This window comes from Oryctolagus cuniculus, chromosome 1, assembly GCF_051225735.1.
Source record: "Oryctolagus cuniculus isolate XC-2025 breed Fujian yellow rabbit chromosome 1, ASM5122573v1, whole genome shotgun sequence".
NCBI lineage: Eukaryota > Metazoa > Chordata > Mammalia > Lagomorpha > Leporidae > Oryctolagus > Oryctolagus cuniculus.
The window spans coordinates 95,148,164-95,163,903 of record NC_142867.1 but is presented as its reverse complement, the minus strand read 5'-3'; the positions used below and the strand labels follow the sequence as shown (position 1 = coordinate 95,163,903).

Here is a 15,740-nt window from a genome sequence, read left to right as displayed (position 1 = left end):
ATAGCATAAAGTAGTTTTTTTCCCTTATTTTTATGAAGCTTGGAATAGTATGTCTTAGTCCCTTAATGCTGCTTTAACAAAATATACTTTTCTATCCTTCAGATACTAGAGCTAGTGGTTCATGGATTTTTTTTTTTTTTTTTTGACAGGCAGTTAGAGAGAGAGAGAGAGAAAGGTCTTCCTATTCCGTTGGGTCACCCCCCAGATGGCTGCTATGGCTGGCGTGCTGCGGCTGGCATGCTGCACCGATCCAAAGCCAGGAGCCAGGTGCTTCCTCCTGGTCTCCCATGCAGGTGCAGGGCCCAAAGACCTGGGCCATCCTCCACTGCACTCCCGGGCCACAGCAGAGAGCTGGACTGGAAGAAGAGCAATCGGGATTCTGGCGCCCCAACCAGGACTAGAACTTGGGGTGCTGGCGCCGCAGGCGGAGGATTAGCCAAGTGAGCCGAGGCGCAGGCCTCATGGATTCTTCTTAATGAGAATCAAGAGTACTTGTACCAGGAAAGAGAGGGTTAGATGAAATGGGAAACAGTATGTGATCAGAGAACAGATTATGGGATTTTACATCTCAAAGCCAATTTAGGTAATGCAAGACAGCAGGTGACTAGGAGGCTGTCCATGAAGCATACAGAAGTTCAAACTATGGGAGTAGTATATGGAATTTGTGCCAACAACAGCACTGATAGAATTACAGGTAGAGAAGATGATCGTATCAGGTGTCCACATTCGGATAATGAAGCACTTAGCATTGCTCATTGTAAACATAGTCAGGAAATAGAGGGAGTTTCATTCTTATTGAAGTTAAAGATAACAGAAACAAGAATAGGATATGAATGAAAGTCTTTGAACAGAGAAAGTTTACCACGTTGTCATGATCAGATAACTGGATTTCATATATGATACTAAAAAATTATGTATGTCACTCAGAAACAACTGTCAAGAAAGAGAAGGCACAGAAATTTCAAATTTCTTGGAGATAAAATGACAATCACATCTGGCTGAGAATGTACAGTGGATGGATTAGAACTGAGCTACCAATGAGCTTTAGTTCTAGTTTCAACAGAACTGTTTCACAAGTGAAGAACGTATTGATAGACAATGGCAAAATGAGCAAGAAAAGTACTGAAAATAATTTATGGAAAAATTCATTAAGAGGAATGGAAAAGGATTACAGGAAGTCAGTGAGGGCTCAGGTTGGGCTAGAGACTGGAAATTCATGGTAACATTAAATTGCTGGGCTGTCAGAGTGTCTCCAGCAAAGGTCAGTCACTAGAATGTAGATGAGGAAAAGTTCTAAAAGATTTTCCAAAAGTTAATAGAAAATCATATTATGAAAACATTATGCATGGATTTCAAAAGCTTTCCATCAAAATAACTTACCTTTTAATTAAAATTCCCAGAAAAATTTTTAAATAACCTTATAAATTATACCAATATAAGGCTAGAATTTTGCCTAGCTATTAGCAAAAAAATAAAGTAAAAGGATTTGAAACTACTTGTAACAAAATAGTTAACATCATCACATTCATGAGGTCCAAAATGAACAGAAAATGAAAAATATTTTAATGAAAAAATTTGATTATATAACCCTCTTGTTTTTTGATTTACTTGTCTTAAGAAAAAGTCTAAAAAATGGCAAAGATATTCTCTAACACTCTTTTCAATATATATTCTCAATACCAAGGCAAAACTACAGTTCTACCATAGATACTATAATATCAGAAAGCAAAAGAATACCACAGATTATACTGAACAGCAATCCTTATCCTCAAAGCACCTAACATCTTAACCCCTTTCTGTAACACAAGTAAGAATCATATGTGAGGCTCTAATGTTTTTGAATGGTCTTCTATTTTTGATATCATCTTTCTCCTAAAGTCTTGATTCTACATTTTCTATCTTATTTATAAAAATGTCTTAAAAATATGATATAAAAATCACAAAGGCAATAATTACTTGGTCGAGGGAACTCTGGAGTTTGTGAGATTCTTTAAGTGATTCTTGAATAAGTGCGCTGCTTGCTTTTGTCTGATTCAAAGATTCAATCAAATCCTTATTTTCCAAAATATTGCCTTGAGATGTGGCAAGTGTCTGCAGGAAAAATGAACAATTATAAACATTATTACATGGTAAAATAGTCTATCAAAGAATATAAATATTAACTATCATTAATTTGATGATGTTGATGGGACCTTGTAACATTTTAGAAAAAGTTTAACATTTTATAATCTTATATCAAATATAGTACATTATTATAAGACACTATATCATAAAAGCATTGCATATTTTTAATTTTATCACTATGACAAAGATAACACTACTTAACAGTACAGATTAAATCATAACTGCATGCTTTTATGATTTTAAAATTTGAAGCATACAAAGAAACAATGCAGTACAAATAAAGTATTAGTTAAAAATACTTTTCTTAAACATTACTCCTTAAGATCTTGTTTTCTGAAAGATATCTTTTTACTACTTGAAGTTCTATTTTAAATCTAATGTGCCTTTGCAAACAATGAAAATACTCTGAAGACATTGCTAATTTTTGTTTATAAACACCATTATATGTATTTATTACAGAAAAGACGAATATGAAAAATATACACTTAATAACTAACTTTTACCTCTAAAAGAGATTCCTCAAGCTTGGCTAGCTGTATTTTCTTATCTTCTTCCTGTTGTAATAGTTTTGTTTTCTGTTCCTCTAGGTCAGGTTTCTCATGTTGAATGGTTAAAGCCAAAAGCTGATAAATAAGCAAAAAAAGGCTTAAGACTTAAAATAAAACAAAATTGTCCATATGCAGGTCTTGTGTTTAACCAAATATTATAAGCAAATATTATAAATAATATATAAGCAAGTTTTATGATACTGTGTAATCTAAATTGAAATTATCTTAAACACGAGACACCTTCACAATTATATATTACAAAGAAGAGAGAGAATGAACGTTTAATAAATAATGTGTTACAAATATAGTATATAAAAATAAGAGAACTATTAAAAAAAACTACTTAACATGTCAACATGTAATAGATAATTCATTATGGCATAGCCAGTGACGCCACCACCTGCAATGCTGGCATCCTAAATGGGTGCCAGTTTGTGTCCTGACTGCTCTACTTCAGATCCAGCTCCCTGATAATGCAACTGGGAAAAGCAGGGGAAGATGGCCAAGAGCTTAGGGCCCTGGATCCATGTGGAAGACCTGGAAGAAGCTCTTGATTTCTGATTCAGCCTGGCCCAGCCCCAGAAGTTGCAGCAATTTAGGTAGTGAACCAGTGGATGGAAGATCAGTTCCCCTTTTCTCTATCTCTGTAATTCGTTCAAATAAAAAATTAATTAATTTGAGAGGCAATGAGGGGAAAAGGGAGGAAGGGAGGAAGAGAGGGAGAGAGAGAGGGCTCTCCCATCTGCTAATTTCCTTCAAAAATGCTCACAAAGGCTAAAACTAGAGTAGAGTGAAGTCAGGAGCTAGGAACTCAATCCAGGTCTCCCATTCGGTAACAGGAATTCAATTATTTCAACTATCACTTCTGCTTTCCAGGGTCTGGCTTAGCAGGAAGCTGGAGTTAGGAGCCAGAGCTGAGTATTGTTTCTCTCTCTCTCTCTGTAACTCTGCCTTTAAAATAAATAAAATAAATCTTTAAAAATATAGACCATTCTAAAATTATCTTAAATATATCAAAACTACGGAAGTTTTTTATTTAATGAAAAGTATTACAGGTTTAAGAAATAAAAATATACCTCATTTAAAATACTATATAGGGATGAGTGTTTGGCATAATGATTAAGATACTGGTTAATATCTGTAGCCAAGGCTGGTGCTGTGGCATAGTAGGCTAAGCCTCTCCCTGTGGCACCAGCATCCGTTATGGATGCCAGTTTGTGTCCTGGCTGCTCCTCTTCCAATCCAGCTTTCTGCCATGGCCTAGGAAAGCAGTAAAAGATGGCCCAAGTGCTTGGGGCCCTGCAACGGCTTGGGAGACATGAAGAAGCTCCTGACTCAGCCCAACTCCAGCAATTAGAGCCATTTGGGGAGTGAACAAGTAGATGGAAGACCTTTCTCTTTGTCCGTTCCTTTCTGTAATTCTACCTCTCAAACAAATAAATAAAATAATAATAAAAAGATATCTGTGTGGCACATCAGAATGCTTGGATTCAATATTCCTTTATGTCTACAGCTTTCTATTAATGCGGACACTGGGAGGCAGCAAAGATACTTAAAAAATTAGGTTCCTGCCACTGATTTGAGAGACCTGGACTGAGTTCTTTATTCCCAGCATTTGCAGAATGAATCAAAGGATGAGATCTTTTTCTGTCTGTGTGTGTGCCTCTTTCTCTGTCTTTTTGCCTCTCAAATAAATGAATAAATAATTTTAAGTAGTATGTCTTTATTCCTTTGGAAACAAGGAAATGTCTCATACTGCATCCATGTATGATTGTATAGAAAATGTAATGAGGATAAAGACTCACCAAACAAGCTCTATATTTCTGTTACCCATGTTCACATTACTACTTTCCAAAATCTACAGACATGGGGCTAGTGTTGTGGCAGAGCATGTTAAAGCCCTGGCTGCAGTGCTGGCATCCCACATGGACACCAGTTCGAGTCTTGGCTGTTCCACTTCTGATTCAGTTGCCTGTTACTGTGTCTAGGAAAGCAGTAAAGATGGCCCAAGTGCTTGAGTTCCTGCATGCGCATGGGCCACCCAAATGAAGCTCCTGGCTTCCAGCTTGGGCCTGGCCCAGCACGGGGCCATGGAAGCCATTGAGGCCATTTGGGGAGTGTATCAGTAAATCAAAGATCTCTTTCTCTCTCTGGCTCTCCCTCTCTACATCTCACTTTTAAATAAATAAATTATCTTAAAAAAAAAAAAAAAGATTTACAGACAGTGTAGATGAGAACTAACTGCTGATCAAAGTTATAAAACTAGTTTTATGTTTTGGCTTTCCTTTTCTACTTGCAAGATTGTGTGTGTGTGTGTGTGTGTGTGTATTTTTAATGATTTATTTATTTATTTGAAAGTCGAGTTACACAAAGAGAAAAGGAGAGGCAGAGAGAGAGAGAGAGAAAGAGGTCTTCCATCCACTGATTCACTCCCCAACTGGCTGCAATGGCTGAAGCTACATCAGTCCGAAGCCAGGAGTCAGAAGCCTCCTCTGGGCCTCCCATATGAGTGTAGGGATGAACCTGGGATGGATAAAAGGGAGCATAAGCCTCATTTCTTAGTGAAAGCTTTCCAAATGATCCAATAAAGGGAAACTTGCTTTAAGAAATACACACACGGGGCCAGTGCTGTGGCACAGCAGGTGAGGCTACTGCCTGCAGTGCCAGCATCCCATGTGGGCGCTGGTTCAAGTCCTGGATGCTCCACTTCTGATCCAGCTCTCTGCTAATGGCCTGGGAAAACAGTATAAGATGGTCCAAATGCTTGTGTCCCTGCACCCATTTGGGAGACCCAAATGAAGCTCCTGGCTCCTGGCTTCAGACTGATCCAGCTCCAGCCATTGTGGACTATTTGGAGAGTGAACCAGAGGATGAAGATGTTTCTTTCACTGTCCCTCTCTCTGTAACTTTGCCTCTCAAATAAATTTTTTTAAAAAATGAGATACCCCTACACAGCCCCTAAGTTGACTACAATTAAAAAGACAAGAGTCGATGAGGATGTGGAGAAAGTACAGCCCTCCTACATTGATTGTGGGGAAGTAAAATGGTATACCTGCTTTGAGAATGTTTGTCACTCAAATTGTTAAAGATCAAGTTAGCATGAGACCTAGTAATTCCACTAAAAAATGACACTGAGATGTATACTTTGACTCAGTAAATTCTATGATATATGAATTTTGTTAAACTACTTTAAAATGTTCATTTTAAAAAATAGAATAAAGAATGACATTGGCATAAAATATGCATATAATCCAAAATCTGCAAGAAAAATGTATTAATTTAGTTTTTGTTACATGGCTCCTTTCAGCAATTGTGGTAAAGATCTTTCAAGGAAAACAAACCAGTTTGCCAATTAACTGCCACATTTTGAATGACTGTTGCAATATTTTATTTATAAGAAGTATTATCAAGTAAATTAAAGACAATATTCATAATGATATTTTTGGTGTGTCATATGGTATAGCAAGAAAAATATTTTGAAAGAATCATTTTTAAAATTACAGTTGGGGGGCCAGCATTGTGGCACAGTCGGTTAACATCCTGGCCTGAAGCGCTGGCATCCTATATGGGCGCGGATTTGAAACCCGGCTGCTCCACTTCTGATCCAGCTCTCTGCTATGGCCTGGGAAAGCAGTAGAAGATGGCCCAAGTGCTTGGGCCCCTGCACCTATGTGGAAGACCAAGAAGAAGTTCCTAGCTCCTAGCTTCAGATCAGCCCAGCACTGGCCACTGCAGCCATTTGGGGAGTGAACCAAAAGATAGAAGACCTCTCTCTCTGCCTCCCTCTCTCTGTAACTACAGCTTTCAAATAAATAAAATAAACCTTAGAAAAAATAAAAAGAGGGAAAAAATGAGTAGAAGTTTGTATATGAAAGATCATTTTGAAATTCATGTAATAATTCTAAATTATAATGAGCCATACAGAGATAAATTGAATTAAAATATACATATATTATAGAGGAAAAAAAAAGTTAGCTCAGGAAACAAACAACCTCAAGTAGTTTAATAACTCTAAAGTTCAGTTTTCAAAACTTAAAAAATATAGCAGTCAATCTTAATCTTTATGTTCCATCCATCTCATGAATTCTACCATATATGACAGAAATAGACTATAAAATTAAGAGTTGTTTTAGAAGAAATAATTTGATATTGGCATCAAATGTACAAGTCTAATACAGATGATAAATAAGCCTGAAAGTTTCACTTTAACTTGCAAGTATATTTTCAAAATCAAAAGTTTAAATACTAATCAGTTTAACAAAATATCTTCCCATTCAAAATGTCTAATAAGTATACAAAGTTACAAAAGATCATAACATAAATTATGATTCTCTCTATATACCTGTCCTCGTAGTCCACTTCTTGTTGTAGTAAAGTTAACCTCAGTAACAATGGAAGCTGCATCAGGTGGAATAAAGGGATTTGGGTTTCTCGTTGACAAAAAAAGACGGAATTCTTCATTGTAGTCAATAATTTTATCACCTATTTGTACCACATACCTTGGTCCTATTTAAGAAAAAAAACACAATTAGTTGTCTTGAGTCCTCTGTATTTTGTTACAATATTTTAGAGGTTTTTTTTTTTAATAGAGTCCAAAAGACAGTAAAAGACGATACAAGATACTATTAGCCAGATTGCTCTTTTAATCAGGATGTAGCACACAAGTATAAATAATGTTCACTAAGATGATCTTGGAATACTTGCAATCTATTATTTGACCATTAACAATATATTTCATATTTTGAATTTTGTAGAAATTGCTGATTATAGATAGCAAAAACAGAAACCTTCAATTGCATACTGTTCTGTATTTCTAAATCATGCATTAGTTTTTATTGTACTAGTAGTTAAGATGTAATACAAAAAATCTAAATAACAAAAAAACTATAATTATCAACATATAAGAAGTCACAAAGATATGCATTATCAAAAAGTAAAAAGGCAATTTACAGACTGGGATAAAATACTTAAAAATGATGTATCAATCACATAACAGGTAAAAACAAAAAATTTATAAAGAACTTATTCAACTCAATAGCAAACAACATGATTTTGGAAATGGGCTAAGGACCTGAATATGTATTTTCCCAAAGAAGACATAAAAGTAGTTGACAGTTACATGAAAAAATGTCAACATCACCATCAGCAAGGAAATAAAATCAAAACTACTGTAAAAAATTGCCTTTTATATAAAAGAAATAAAAAATGTATCCCAGGGTGCAAGGAGGGAAAGGGAATTGCTGGTAGAAATGTAATTTGGTTTATCCATTATGGAAAACAGGACAGATATTCCTAAAGAAATTAAACAGAAAACACAAATGACCAGGAATATTTCTCCAGATACAGGAAATAAAATCACTACTTTGTAAAGATATCTGAATTCCCATGTTCAGTGTAGCATTCTGAACAATAAGCAAACATCAACAACCTAAGTGTCCATCAACAGATAACTAAAGAAAATGTGTTATACCAGGGCATTTCAAAATTGTGATGGAAAATGGAACTGAAAAATGTTTATGTTGGTGTAATTTTTTTTTTAAAATCTAACAAGATTAAGTCAAGTGCAAGATAAAACGATGTAGTAAATATAGTATGTATGAAACTGCTGCCTGAATAACATGGCTTACTGTTTTACAATATATGTTTTAAATAGGAATATACTCTAGAAAATGATTTAAAATATAGTGTTGTAAGTAAATACATAAACTAGTCATTTACTAATGACTAAATATTTTCATCACTTATCTTGATTATCAAGGATTAAATACTGTACATAATTGTACTGATACCCTTTTATAACAAACCATGCAGTAGGTTTGTTGACATCAGTATCAATACAAACACATGAATAATGTGCTGCCTACAGTTTTAACAACTAGGATGTCACTAGGTGATCGGATTTTCTCAGCTCCATCACAATCTAGGGGCAGACTTTTGATTCAGCAGTTAATATGCCACTTGGGAAGCCCAATTCCCATCTTAGAATGCCTAGGTTCAAGGCCACACTCTATAACCAATCTAGTGTCTTGCCAATGCACACTCTCAGAAGCAACAGGTGATGACTCAAGTACTTGCATCCCTACCATCCACAAGGGAGCTATAGATTGAGTTTCTGACTCTTGCCAGCTGTTGCAGGCATTTGGAGATGGACCAGTAGATGGAAAATCTCTCTTTGCATAGCTCTGCATAGCTCTCTTTCTCTTTCTCTCCCCCCTCACCTTCAAATAAAAAAAATAAAATTTATGAGACCACCATCTATATGCAGTCGATTATGGACAAAAGCATCATTATGTGATGCATAAATGTAATTGGGATTTTGCTAAATGAATAGATTTTAACTGCTCTTGACAGAAAAAAGAGGGATAACTATGTAATAAGATGGATATATTAATGCTTTGCTTCACTATAATGACCATTTTACTACCTCTATACATTCTATAACATTTTAATGTATACCTTAAATATACACAATAAAATCTTAAAAAAAAGAAAATCAACAAAGTTGAAAGTAAAAGAACAGAAACCTAAAGACCATAAAATATTCCAAAAAGTTAGTATAAGTATTCTAATACCAGATTCTAACACCTGAGACACTTCTAGATATAAAGAAAGGCATTTCATAATTATTTTAAAAATTGAACAGGAAAATACCACCTTTCCAAATATGTAAGTAACCAATAACATAGCTTATGTATTTTATGGTGAACATTTCTTTTCCTTCAGGGAGCCTGGAGTTTTGCTACAAAATGGAGAATGTGTTTAAAACCTCTGGATACTTAGTGCTCAATGAGCTTCACTTGCAGACAATATTTCTCATGTGGTGGCACTAGTCACCATTTAGGCTAATTATGCATGTCTTATGTGACTCCACTGAAAGAGGACACTTGGAAGCTTGCACTTGGTTTAATTACTTTGGAAATCTTGAAAACAGGTACTCTCTGAAAACTGTCAAATATCTACTGTGAGCAAACAGATCTCGTTTCAATAATGGGTAAAGACTCTTAGAAGCTTGCACTTGGAACTACTGAATTCTTTAATTAGTATATACTAAGTTAATCTTCTGTATATAAAGATAAATAAAAATGAATCTTCATGAAGAATGGGATGCGAGAGGGAGCAGGAGATGGGATGGTTAGTGGATGGGAGGGCGGTTATGGGGGGCGGGGGCGGGGAATGCTATAATCCAGAAGTTGTACTTTTGAAATTTATATTTATTAAATAAAAGTTTTTAAAAAAGAAGTTTGCACTTGGTTTAATTACTTGGAAATTTTGAAAACAGGTACATTATGGAAACTGTCAAATATTTACCTTGAGCAACCAAATCTCGTCTCAATAATGGATAAAGAACAGGTTCTACACCATCCATCTCTTGTATAATAAGGGTTTTCCCAAAACGTACTGCCAACTCAAGAGCTGTGATAAAGTTACTATCCTAAGAGGATAAAAAGAATACATAATAAGTCCTTTATTGCTTCAATAATTACAAATGTCCTCATAGATGAAGATACTAACCAGAATATAAATACTTAGAAATTTAATGTGCATGTTAATAATTCAAATTATTCATAATTGTATTTCTAGCTATAAGCACTTGGTGATGAATTATTTGTTGAACCAATTATCTATAATATTTCACAATTTAAATGGACATATAAGAAAAATAATTGAACATTTTTGTGTGTGTGACTTAAAAAAACTCCACATAGTACAAGATGTAGCATTTCATGCATGTTTAAGTGCATAGTACCACATTGTTACCAATAAACACAATTTTGCATAACAGACCTCTTATATGACATTTCCATCTTACATGATAGGAGCTCTATATACATACACTGAATAGCAACTCTCCCATAACACAAAAAAATTTCTTCAATTTTCCACTATAATTATAAATTGTAGCAGAAATAGTATTTCAAATTCTATATGCAATAAGTTACTGAGGCATTACTAACCACTGTGTTATTTATATTTAGAATCAACCACTGAATATGGAGGGGGAAGCTCACATGATAAATCCCTGTGAACTGTTCTTGGTGGAACAGCCTTAAGAACTCTGAAAAGAACCTTTAGACAAAATTCTATAACCAGTCACAAATTTTGAGGCCTTCTAACTAAGGAAAGTCTAGTTTTAAAAATCATCCCAGGCCGGCGCCATGGCTCATTCAGTTAATCCTCCGCCTGCGGCACCTGCATCACATATGGGCGCCAGGTTCTAGTCCTGGTTGCTCCTCTTGCAGTCCAACTCTCTGCTGTGGCTTGGGAGGGCAGTGGAGGATGGCCCAAGTGTTTGGGCTCTGCACCCACATGGGAGACCAGGAGGAAGGGCCTGGCTCCTGGCTTTGGATTGGCATAGCTCTCGCCATAGTGGCCATTTGGGGGGTGAAATAACAGAAGGAAGACCTTTCTCCCTGTCTCTCTCTCTCACTGTCTGTACTTCTACCTGTCAAATAAAAAAAAAATCACCCCAGATCTATTGATGTTTAAAATAATGTAAAATTTGGGATAACAGTTACTAAGATCTCATGCTATAAGTATAAATGAGATTAAATTATTTAATATTGTCTTATTTATAACTATTTTTATCCCAAACAAATGAGGTAGATCTCCTCAGTTTACTAAATGAGGCAGATATCTTCACTTTACAAGAAAAGTTAGTTTGTGAGGTAATTTTTGAAAAAATTGTAGAGTAACTATAAAAAAAATTTTCTTCCACAATTCCATCTTGGGCCCTTTCTTCTCTTTTCCTTTATTTTTTAATATGTATTTATTTATTTGAAAGGTAGAGTTACATTGAGAAAGAGATGGAGCTTCCACCTGCTGGTTCACACCCCAAATGGCCACAATAACTGGTTGGACCAGCCCGAAGCTAGGAGCTTGGAACTCCATCTGGGTCTCCCACATGGGTGGCAGGAACCTACGAAACTGGGCCATTTTCTGCTGCTTTCCCAGATGTACTAACAGGGAGCTGGATCAGAAGTGGAGCTGCCAGAACCTAAACCAGTGCTCATATGAGATCCAGAATTCCAGGTGGTGGCTTAACCGCTGTACCACAACGTGGGCTTCCATCAATGAAAATTAAAATTAATCATACACTAGGTCTTCCAAAAAAAAAAAAAAAAAACCTGACCACAAATAAATTCTGTAATAAGATAAGTATGACAGTGAGAACTCACTATCAAAAATATTATGATTACATATCATCAACCAATATTTGAAATCTTGGGACACATTAAAGATACTGCCATCAAGTTATACAAATAGAAAATTATGGAAGGCATTTACAGCAATCATAAATATGTTAAAAGCCAGAGGCCTTTTTTGATTCTCCAAGATGTGATTCTTACTTCTATAGCATGCTGTATTTGTGTCATAAATCACAGTTTAGTGTAAATGCTTATGTAATTATCTCTCTAACCTACTAGACTGCCATCTTCATAAGGGCAGGGGCTATGATTACCTTACTCACTATTTAATTCCAAGACCCTGGCCGGAGCCATGGCTAACTAGGCTAATCCTCCACCTGTGCCACCGGCACCCCAGGTTCTAGTTCTGGTTGAGGCGCTGGGTACTAGTCCCAGTTGCTCCTCTTCCAGTAAGCTCTCTGCTGTGGCCTGGGAAGGCAGTGGAGGATGGCCCAAGTGCTTGGGCCCTGCACCCGCATGGGAGACCAGGAGGAAGCACCTGGCTCCTGGCTTCGGATCGGTGCTGGCCATAGCAGCCATTTGGGGAGTGAACCAATGGAAGGAAGACCTTTCTCTCTGTCTCTCTCGCTCACTGTCTAACTCTGCCTGTCAAAAATAAATAAATAATAAAAAAAGCCTTATTTAGATAAATACCCAGTACCAAATAAAATTTTAACCCTTTTTAAAAAATTAGAAAACTGAAGTGAAGAGAGTTACATTCCTTCTCCAGTTCCAATCCCAGCTAAGGTATGGGGCTCAGTCTTGAATCTGTATTTTCTAATTATAGCTCCAAAGTCCTTTTCACTATAAAATGCCATCCCTACTTGGTATCTAAATTATTAATAATATTTACCTGCTGATTAATAACTTCCAAACGTGAATCTTTCAAATGTATCTTTAACCACTCTGTAGCTTGGGAAGAAGGATCTATAAGAAATGGGCACACTCGACTCTTAATAGAAGAAAAAAAAAAGGAAATTATAAGCTTTCATTCAAATCAAGAGTTTCCTACAAATCATGAATCACTAAACCAGCTTTTCTCTCAAGCTTCAGTGAACCAAATATACAATTACAAGGAAGAAACAAAAGGTACAGTTTCAAGCTGCACCAGAATTGCTAAATTGCTATTTATTGCTAAATTTTCAGTGACCAGGAATTAATATTAGGTAATTAAATTTACAACAGTTAAAGTGAGCCTAGTCTTATCTACATATCTCACAGTAACACAGAAAACTTATATTAAAAACACACTGAAGAGTTCTAATTCCATGCTGTTGTCACTTATTCCACTCTTTTTGATCTGTAAAATGCACAACGTATTCTCTAACTTCATATACTTTGACTAGAAAAAAAAAAATAAGCCTTATAAAAGAAGTATAACTAGTCAGAAAAATACTACTGATATGATTTTCAATCTAATTGTTTACATTTTAACACATTAGTTCTTTCAAAGCAGAACATATATCTAATATTACAAAAGATGTATCTTAAAAAATTACATAGATTGCAGGTTATGGTATAATGAACATAGAAACTAAATTCACTACAGAATGTCCTATATGAATTATACTCTAAGAAGTTAGAAAACAGTGTGCATGCCTACATACAACGGCACTTAGCAAATGAAAGGTCAATTATACATGTATAAAATATATATCATATATTGTTACTTAATAAATCAGATTTAAACATCAGTTGATCTGATTTTTTAAATTTCCTATTTATTTGAAAAAATGTATTGAAATTATGTGCTACAGGGATGATGACAGAACACACATGAAAATCAAAGTAGAAGTGGGGTATAACTGAATATAACACATGTAATCTCAGTGGCATAGTAAGAGGGAAAAGTTGATGGTGGAAACTATCTGCCCTGCAAGCCAATGGCTCTTTATCATGAATGTTCTTTAGAATTGTTAGCACACAGTGATAATAAAGAGATGACTGGGTTTAAAGCAGCCTTATTATTGTTTTAAAATGCTCAACAGACAAAGCACCATTTTTTGCTTTCATCTAGTGTAGATTATTCGCTCCATACCTTCCCCTATGTTACACCACTGTATGATTTTCATCCAGCATTTATTTTGGAGGTTACAACTGATGCTCTGTCATACCAAATGTACTATTCCTAGCAAAATGGGTTTAGTAAACAGCCTCTTAAATGTTACTATGGTGGTGCATCTAGGTTTTAAACATAATTAAAGCCAGCATTCAATACCAAACATCTCTCTAATCATGAAAGTAATTACAATATATTTTTAAAACTCCTTACCCATGACGTCAAACCAATGATCTGATGCATTTAAATAAAAAAGAAGATAATGTTTCAAAATATCATGTAAAGAAAATATGCTTAACAATTTCAAAAGGTACTTACAAGCTTGTTTTCACTGTATCCATACTTCTCCAGAAGGATTTATACAAAATTTCTAAGGAATATTTTATCTCCACATTCCACAATTAAGTATAGTTAAATTCTACATTTAATAAATTATAATGCATCCCAAATCATGGAGCATTTATTCATTCATTCTCAGACTCACACATTCGTTTATTTATCTACCATATGTTAGATAACAATTATAATAAGACAGTATAAACAACCATAATAAGATAGCATAAGGGGTGCAGAAATTAATAAGATACATTCCCTTACCCTCCATGACTTCACATTCAATAAAGAAGCAAAATGAAAACTCCATCATCAAAACGTACACAGATGGTACAGAAGGATGACAGTTGAGTTGAGATAAGTTTCTAGGAAACTATTCCAGTCAAGCTAAACTAAAAAGATTAGCTAGCTAAAGAAAAGAAACAAAAGCATTCTAAGCAGTAACAACAGCATGATGGAGAGAAGAATAAAAAAGCCTAGATTATTAGGAAAACTCAGTACTTTGGTATAGCTGGAATGTAAGCGTGAATAAATATGATCCATATATGATGGCAGGAGTAATCTGAAATGAGCCTGATTATGAAATTTTTCTGCCATGTCTAAGGATAATGAAATTTTTAATCTTCAAGCAATGGTAAGTCACTGAAATATATAACTGAAGCAATATTATAACCAGATTAATGATTTAGTAAGATCTCACCAATATCAGTAAAGAAACTGGTACTGGGAAATGGGATCATATGGTATAATAATGTATTTATCCAGGTACAAAATGATGAAAAGTATAAATGAAGCTACTGACATGGATGAATTCATGAGACATTTGCGAAATAGATTTGACAGCATTAGATGAATAATTAACTAATTGAAAAATAAAAAAGACCGTGAGAATGACTCACAGATTTGCAGCTTGCACTGCTAGGCCAAGACTGATGTCTCTATTGGTAGGAATTAGAAGACGAGCAGATTACAGAGAGTGGAAGAGTGGAAGAGGTAGGAGAAAAAAACTGTTGTTTAGGGAAGAGCTATCTTACCTGCTCTGCATGCCCCACTCAAGGTATTTCTGAAAGGGTTATCAATCACCCAGCACTGCACCCAAGGAATGAGCAGGTGACTCAAGCTAATCAATCAGGATCCTATCATAAGATTGATACATAGGCTGACAGCATTCAGGGAGGGGGAGCTAACACATCTTTTGTGTGGAAACAAACTCTGCTGATGGTGATGATGGAGGCATCAAAGGGCTTTGTCAATGGAAAGTTAAGAGAAACCTATCTGAGAATAAATTTGTCTCTTAAAATAGAAAATTTCTGGTTGTAGCATTTGAATTCTAAAGCTAGCCTCAACCTTTCTGCACATCTCAATTAATTAAAAACATAAGTGTTTTAATTCCTTTTTATATTTGTTATTTTACTTATTTAGCTTAAATGTTCTATAATTGACAATGGAAAGATTTTTGATTTTAAAAAAAAGGAATTTAGGTAAAAGCAG

The 15,740-nt window shown here is 35.2% G+C and overlaps 1 protein-coding gene across 6 annotated transcripts in view; it reads right to left on the bottom strand.

Moving 5' to 3' along the window:
• The window catches only part of DYNC2H1 (dynein cytoplasmic 2 heavy chain 1), a 365,259-nt gene that overhangs the window by 192,773 nt on the left and 156,746 nt on the right, over positions 1-15,740 (bottom strand). For 4 of the 6 annotated variants that reach the window (XR_016219689.1, XM_051820199.3, XM_051820207.3 and 1 more), the window contains 6 exons: positions 14,130-14,150; positions 12,711-12,809; positions 9,981-10,104; positions 7,015-7,178; positions 2,628-2,747; positions 1,957-2,091 (listed from right to left, as the gene is read on the bottom strand). Coding sequence is in view for 5 of the 6 variants with exons in the window: in XM_051820199.3 (XP_051676159.3) it covers positions 1,957-2,091; positions 2,628-2,747; positions 7,015-7,178; positions 9,981-10,104; positions 12,711-12,809; positions 14,130-14,150 (663 nt within the window). In the remaining variant the exon portion in view is untranslated. The remainder of the gene's footprint in view (positions 1-1,956; positions 2,092-2,627; positions 2,748-7,014; positions 7,179-9,980; positions 10,105-12,710; positions 12,810-14,129; positions 14,151-15,740) is intronic. The other 2 variants (XM_002708539.6, XM_089312267.1) reach the window with 1 other exon arrangement.